Below are 8297 nucleotides of genomic sequence, written 5' to 3' on the forward strand. Positions count from 1 at the left end.
CTCTGCTAGTTTGTGGCCATTATTTCTTGTAACCCCCGGGGGCGCCTTGGTGAATAAATACTCACCAATTCCCTTCTGTGCCCCCGTGATGAACTTATAGGCAGCCACAAGGTCGCCTCTCAACCTTCTCTTGCGGAGGCTGAATAGATCCAGTTTCTCTAGTCTCTCCTCGTAAGGCTTGGTCTGTAGGCCCTTAACCATACGAGTGGCCCTTCTCTGAACCCTCTCCAGGTTATCCGCATCCCTCTTGAAGTGCGGTGCCCGGAATTGCACGCAGTACTCCAACTGCGGTCTGACCAGCGCCCGATAGAGGGGAAGTATCACCTCCTTGGACCTATTCGTCATGCATCTGCTGATGCACGATAAAGTGCCATTGGCTTTTTTGATGGCCTCGTCACACTGCCGACTCATGTTCATCTTGGAGTCCACTAGGACTCCAAGATTCCTTTCCACTTCCGTGCCACCCAGCAGGTCATTCCCTAGGCTGTAGGTGTGCTGGACATTTTTCCTCCCTAGGTGCAGCACTTTGCATTTCTCCTTGTTGAACTGCATTTTGTTGTTTTCTGCCCACTTTAAGAGTGCTTGTTATCTGATAGTTGATCCCTTCTGCAAAGACAAAAAAAAAAAAAGGCAGTAAACATTTCAGCTTTCTCTGTCATTAGATTCCCCTCCTATTTCAGTAAGGGACCTACACTTCCTTCCTTAGGTGTTCCTCTTACTTATGACACACTTATAGAAGGCTTCTTTGTTGCTTCTTATGTCACTTGTCAGCTGTCAGCCAAGCCAGTCTCCTCCTGTGCTTCCTATCCTTTCTTCATGTTGGGGTAGCCTGTACCTGTCCCTTAAATAACGTCTCTCTAGGGCACAACCAGCTGCCTTGGACTATATCTTGCTTTAGGCATGCCTCCCGTGGGATCCTGCCCACCAGTTCCCTGATTCTGTTAATCTCAAGTCTAGTTGGGGGGGGGGTTCTGTGTTTTTATTATGCTGCTCACCTACCTTCTGTCCTTTCCATAGGATCGTGAATGCTGTTGCCCAAGTTTCCACCTTCAGATTCTCAATCAGTTCTTCCCTTATTAGAAATAGCAAAGCAAGAAGAGGTCTTCCTCCCCCTCCTAGTTAGTTTCTCCACCATCTTTACCAAAAACTGTCTGTGCACTTCTGAGTTTCCCTTTGTTAAGATCTCATGGTAACTAAAGTTCAGCACACAAACCACGTTCTGTGGTTTGGATATTTTGGTTGGTTAGTTCAAAAATACCTAGTCATTTTTGTTGTCATTGTCATCTTCCTCTTTTGGTGGTCTGTAGTAGATACCTGCCATAACATCACCCTTGCTGTTTTCTCTTTTTGCCTTAACCCAGAAACTTTGAACAGGTTTCCTTCCTACTTTTGGTATCAAAGCAAATGTATGTGTCTTTTAATATACAAGACAACACCAGTTTGTTCCCCTACAACCTGTCCTCCCTTAACAGTTTTGATCATGAATTCCCTTGCCATCTTGTTTTTCCAATTACATCATAATTCCATATCTGTAGTAGGATTTCAGTTTTGTTGGCATATTACCCATACTACTTGCATTGATATATACACATCTTAAATTACTAGTCGTTTGGCCATGCTTGTTTCCATCTTATAACCTGGTTAATACTTCCCATATTGCATGCCTCATACTTTGCTTTTATCTGTGTCATCTGGCTCTTTACTTAGCTGTAGGCCTTTGTCTCCATTCGTCTGTGGACCTAGTTTAAAGCTGCTACTCCTCCTTTTGGCTGCTTTTAGTAACTTGGTAAAATAAAGTCTGGCTGTTAATTGTCATTTTTTTTCTGACAGAAGCAGCTGAGCTTGATATGAAATAGTAGATATGTAGTTGAGCTTGATATGAAGCAGGGCAAGAGAGCAAGAGGTAAAGGGAACTAGAAATGAAAGGGGATGAAGGAAGTGGAGGGTGAGAAGTACACTGGGAAAGCATCAGAGTTAGAACTGCTAAAAGATTGCTGCAGTAGGAAAGAGACAGGACTGAAGGGGACTACTAAGCTTGTCAAGAAGACTTTTTAAAAAGGGAAAATATCTAGAGGTCAAGTTTTAGACATTACTGATATCAAAATGGTAAAAGAAGAGCCTCTCGCACTGAAGAGAGAAGAGTGCCACGAGTGACAGTCCTTGACTTAAGCCTCCCTGCCTTTGGACTTCAAAGCATTTCAGTCTTGGTTCATTTCACTGTCTGTCACTTCTCAAACTGGCAGATAGATCATACTTTACTGCATGTTATTTTCTGTTTATAGTGAAAATCCTTGTTATAAGAATTGCATTTAAAAACTGGAACTCAGGCCCTGTGTTTTGCTTTAAGTGGACAAATTGCTGCACAGTCCCTGCTCCGAGAGACGGGAATTATTCCAAGAAGTTTATAATCAATAATATTTTTGCTTCATTTTGACCAAGTAACAAACCTTCTTCTTCAGACTCCATAAAAAATATTAGCTTTTTATTATTATCTGAAATATGAGCTGAGATGACTGCATGTTTGCAAAGTTGATTGTAGCTGTTCATTTTATTACGGATAAATAACCAGAACCATCTCAGACCAAAACTGTTTCTGTCCAAGGTTCTGCATGGAGCTCTTGGTCCACTTTTCTTTCAGTAATTGAATAATAATGGTGACTCAAAAGCATGTTCCATTCCTATTTTTCAGAATATGGTTAAGTCCTCTATATTCAAGGCTACCTTCAGGAACTCCTGGTTCTTCTGGTGAATCTGTAACCAATTTTAAGTCTGACTTAATAAGCTACTTGGTATCTTACAATTCTCCATCTCTCAAAGAGTGGGTGGATATAATCCAGGAACATGATCTTTCAGAGACAAAGTATGTATACCTTTAATGTCTGTACCTTCATGCTTTCTCCAGAAGTTCAGCATTTCTGTGCTATTAGGACTTACTAACTCATGCGGGTTTTTTTTGTTCATCTTGGCTTGTGGCATTCTTAATCCAAAATGTTTAGACATGAGTGTCTTTAAATTAGGCATATGCATAAACGGCGTGCATAACTCGAATAAAAGGAATTATCTCCATCTCCCATTGAAATAATCTAAGTAACTAGTATTGAAATGTTGGCCTTAATAGGAGAATAGCCTGTTTCTACCTAAAGCGAATTGCTAATGAGTAAGTAGCACAGGAGCTGATCTGAAGAATGAATCAGCATTTTTCCATTTATTATGTAATTAAGAATTGCATAATATATTCTGATAAAATTTACCCCGTGTGTGAAATAAAACTTCCAATTTACACGTTACAGCTTATATAATATAGGGCTGAATTCTCTGCTGTAAATGAGCACAATTTGTCTGACTGCTGCAGACTTTCACCTTTTAGTCAAACAGAGTTAATTTAGAAAAAGCTATGGACGCTAGGGGTATTCAAAGCAGGCCCTATTCGATTCAGATACGTCCTGAATCAGGCACAGTGATTCGATTCATTGGTTCGGCCAAATCTGAAGAGTCAATGCTGATTCAGAGAATCAGCAATTCGGACATAGACACAGCTTTAAAAGTTTTTTCTACATATCTTGAGGTAGCAGGCACGGCTTATGATTGCTGCAATGCTGGGATGGATGGAGCTTCCCACAAGAGTGCGGGGAGGCCATCCATGTGTTCGGCGGCAAACCCAGAAGTGGACTGGAAGTCCCCAGCTAGCCATGGAGGATCCTGGGTGCTCCTCCCAGACCCAGGAGGCACCAGTCACTGAGCCAGGGCGTGTGGGAGCGCTCCCTAAGGGACCTGGAAGTGGACTGGAAGTGCTTCTGGTCCGCTTCCAGGTCTGCTGCTGAGCGCGCTGAGGACCCATCTGTGCTTCTGTGGGGCACTCCATGCATCACAGCACTCGCGAGCCCCTGCTACATAGAGGTATGTAGAAAAAAACATTTAAAGCTGTCTCTGTCTGAATTGACGAATCTCTCCGAATCGATTTGGAAGGTTCCGATTCGATTTGGAGAGATTAAAGGGTCCTCTGATTCAATTCAGATTCAGTGATTCAGCCACCGAATTGGACTGAATCTCCACTGAATTGAATCGGGGACTGAAACGTCGCACAGCCCTAACGGACACTAACAAAAATTGTTGCATTGGAATTTTGTGCAAAACATAATAATACCAGCTACATATTATATAACTAATAGAGGTGAACCGATATATCGGTCCATATGGGATTGGCACCAATAAAAGGAAAGTTAACATTATTGACAATCAGCTTTTTTTGGCTGGTGTAGCAAGTAATGTCACCGATTTAAATGCCATGTGTATGTGCACAGTCGCAGCATGCACAGGGCCAGGAATGTAGCCCGGCAGCTTGGAAATCAGTGTCTGGCCGGTAATTCTGTTGTGAGAAGGGGTGTGGAGGAGGGAAGGGGTGTGGGGTGGGGGTAGATTATGGTCCCCAGGGTGAGGGAAGGAATGGGGCAGGGGTAGGCACTTCCTAGCCAGGACAGTTAATGCAATCCCTTCAGTAGTGAGACAGCCGCAGGCAGCTCATCCAGGGGAGGTGGGGAGGAGGGGTGGGTCCTTGCTACTGTGGACACCCCTAGGGGAGGCATGTGGGTATGTGCCCCCCAGATTTGTGTATGGGGGGAAGGTGGCTGTGGGCTCGGGGCCAGGGGCTGTTCTGGCCTCTTTTCAGCAGGGAGCCTGCACTTGGGGCAGATGGTGGCACTGAGACGGGTGGCTACAGCCTCCCCAGAGATTCCCTGTAACTACCCCATAGCCCGCAGTGCCGATGCTGCCCACTCTGCTCCAAGTGCAGTCCTAGCCCAGCCCAGCTCCCCACCTCTGGGAAGAGGCCAGTACAGCCCTTGGCCTTGAGTTTGCAGCAGGCAGCCCGGCCTTGCCCTGTGCACAAATCTGGGAGGGCACTTGCCCCCCATGCCTCCTCCAGGGGTGCGTACAGTGGTAGGGATCCACTCTCCCTTCCCCCCCACCCCAGTCCCCCGGTTGAACCGCTTGTGTCTCTACCCTGTACCCTGCCACAGGGTCCATTCACCACCCTGGTTGGGCAGTGCTTGCTGCCCCTGCCCCACTCCCTCCCTCACCAGGAGGGGCCTCAATCTGCCCCTAACGGCCTCCCCCCCTCGCCAGGCATACTGGCTGGGGGCTGCTCTCCAAGCTGATGGGCTGCATATCGGCTATCAGATCAGTGTTGGCTTATATGGCTGGTTAATAAACGGCCGTTGGTATAGGCCAAAAACGTCTTTATCAGTGCACCCCTAGTTACTAAGATATTTTAGTTAGAACAATAGGCTTTTGTTTTCATGTAGGTTATACAAAGCTTTGGAGATTTTATTTAAATTATTACTTTTTTTGAAGAACTAACTGGAAAATTTAATCTAGGGATGCAGATTAGTATTGCCCAGTAATGTACTGTGTATTTTTTTTTAAATGGTAATCTCAAGTCATTGGACCCTAAAACTAGTTGTAAAAGTTTACTTGAAATGTAAAATAGACAATAACTAAATTTACAATTTCATAGAAGCTGGAAGATAATGTAAACTGTGTTGGAGGTAGTGAGAACAGCCTTACAGGAGAGAGAGAAACCTTGCCTACTTCATTACATGAAATAGAAATATGTAGGAAAGGGATTTGTAGTAGTAGTAGTAGTAACAAGATTGCTTTCTAAAAATTACAAACCAAGGAACAAACCTCTAACTTTGGAAGGAAGAAAAAAGGTAATAATAAAAATAGCCTGGTGGCATATGGCAGTCAAACAGTGAATAAGAAATATAGAATAGAAGATAATATTGATTTAAGAGCAAACCTTCCTGTTTATATTGTTAATCACGTTAATATTGTTTGTATTTATGTATACTTTTGGCAGCACTTATATATATCATATCATATTGATAAAATAACTTTAAATTGAACTCATCGTTGATCTCTACAAGGTAAATTTGCCAACTTCGTTGTTGCAGAAACTGTTATGTTCCTGTCTTTACCAATCATCATGATTTTAAGATTCAAATGTGAAATGGAAGGTGATATTTTAACCTAAAAAGTACCATATTTCTACTCTCTGTTCCTAATACAATCCTAGTAATTCTCTTTCTTTATATTATTTTGTCCCCCTGTCTCACTTTTATCTGCTTATTTGGCCAGTAAAATCCAAATCCTAAACTCTTTTGTTTATTATATGAGAATATTATATGTTATACAGAGTATATCTGATTGGATCAACCCCAGGAAGATACCAAGGCCCTCAAAAAGAAAAGTGGGGTCACTTTAGGCTCAGAAAGGTACTAGAATTTTTATTACCACTTTTTCTCTTATTTTTTTTTCCTTTTTTTATTATAAGCAGCTTTTGTGGGGAGGAGGGGAAGGTATTTCTTTCTGCTGCCCTCTGTGACCTTTAATGTTACTGTAAACTATTTAATGCCCTTATTCCAATGTACACTTGAGTGTTACATTCAGGAATGGTGTCTCTTTCTTGGCAAGATTAGTATTTCATTTGAACCAATGTTTCTGCCCTGTATCCTGACCATCAGTAACCTGCTCCCCAGATAAACTTCTCTCTTCTGCTAAAATGGCTTCTGATCTGCCTTTCACTTACCTGAATGTAAGAGGTCAGATAAAAGATAGACTGCACAGTTCACTGATTTGATATTGCCTTTGTGAGCTAAGACTGTTTTTCCAGAGATGACAGATCAGAAGCCATTTTAGTGGAAGATAAATGATGCAAACTGGATTCCTGAAAGTAAAATGCAAATTGTTGCAGTAGCTACTACTAGACTGGCTTTTGTTTATCTTATTTCTCAAAGACCAGGAGAAAACATTAAGGTCGAGCATGTATAATTTGGTCGAGATTTAAAAATGGAGGTTAGCAAATATAATGGGACAGAGTAGGCAAACCTTAGTTAATTTCAAATATTGACTTGCATTATAACTGATAGGGACTGATCCATTTTTCTAAATCCCTTTGCAAATAATTTATTAAATCATATTTTTAAAACATATAAGGTCTTTATATTATGAATTACTTTAAGCTGCTCTAATTATTAAGCTTCCTCCTAAATTTATTCAAAATTGCAAGAAGGTCTGTTGGTAAATGTACACATTTGCGAAGTTAAGAAGGTGCGCCATTCCGTACATGCTATCTCTTTGTATGGCGAGTGGTAATTTTTGCAGTCTGCCCAATTTTATTTGTCTTGGTACAGAAATTCTAATGCTTTTCCATATAAATTACCTTCCTTCAGATCTATCATAGCTTGTACCTTTTTTCTTAAGGAAAACTGTGTAATGTGCATATTTTGAGCTTGTCTTGCTCCCCATGAAAAAGAAGCAATAGTTTGCAAAAGCTAAATGCATTAATCAAAGTGATTAATTCTTCCTTTTCACTATTGGCAAATAGATTGTCTAATATAGAGTATTATACAGGAACTTAGATAGTGAACTTGGTCAGAATTTTAAGCAGCTTGGCATACTGGAGTCTTACAAAGTGTTTTAATTTTTCCCAAATAGCTTTTGAAAGAGCATGCATCACCAATACCAGCCCAAGAATCTTGGCCTGTAATAGGACAGTTTTCAAGTATCGGATCCATGGGAGCTGACCAGTCCAAATGGCTGTGTTCGGAATTTCAGGAGAGCCTGGTTGCTTTAGGCAACAGAGCGAAGACTCTAGCGAGACAAGACATTCCAGTCCATTTGGTATGGTTTTTAGATGGTGATAGAGTATGTTTACCCACTGGCTTTTTTGTTTGCTCATTTGTTTATTTTCAATGTTCAGAGTAGGATGGCAGTCAAGTTTCATTATTATTGTCATCAATTTGCCATGACTTCTGGAAAAAGTTAGCCAAGATTTTCCACTTGAAATTGCCAAAGTGGAAGAATTTTTTTTTCTCCTCCAGTTATTTTAACATTAGCTTTATAATTTTTTATGTTTCTTTTTAATTAAAAAACCCCAAACATTGGAATCGGTTCATTTACCGATCTCAGCTTATGAAATGATTCTCCAATGGCTTTTATGGCAAACACAAGAAGTTGGCGGCTATCGGAAGATAAGAACAGAAAGTTATTCTTAACTTCTCATAAAGCATGTTACATAATGTTGTTGGAAAAGTACTACAGCATCTCATGCCAGTGGAAACTGTATTTTAGAGATGGGTAGTTCTCTAGGTACACAGTTTATATGAGGACCGAAGATCTTTTTGCAATTCATAAGTTTTTTTTTCTTCTTTTATTAAATAGATAATCGCTATGCAATTAGCATCTAAACTATCTACATAATTGTGTTTTCTTAAAACATATATATATATTATTGCTAG

At 41.1% G+C, this 8297-nt stretch overlaps 1 protein-coding gene across 1 annotated transcript in view; it reads left to right on the forward strand.

The window, feature by feature from the left end:
• Positions 1 to 8297, forward strand: part of TDP1 (tyrosyl-DNA phosphodiesterase 1) — a 123433-nt gene that overhangs the window by 24034 nt on the left and 91102 nt on the right. The window contains exons 8-10 of the mRNA XM_006028350.2: positions 2690 to 2860; positions 6194 to 6272; positions 7495 to 7680. Of these exons, the coding sequence (XP_006028412.1) occupies positions 2690 to 2860; positions 6194 to 6272; positions 7495 to 7680 (436 nt within the window). The remainder of the gene's footprint in view (positions 1 to 2689; positions 2861 to 6193; positions 6273 to 7494; positions 7681 to 8297) is intronic.

The sequence above is a fragment of the Alligator sinensis genome, unplaced genomic scaffold (genome assembly GCF_000455745.1).
Source record: "Alligator sinensis unplaced genomic scaffold, ASM45574v1 scaffold281_1, whole genome shotgun sequence".
NCBI classification, from domain to species: Eukaryota; Metazoa; Chordata; order Crocodylia; family Alligatoridae; genus Alligator; species Alligator sinensis.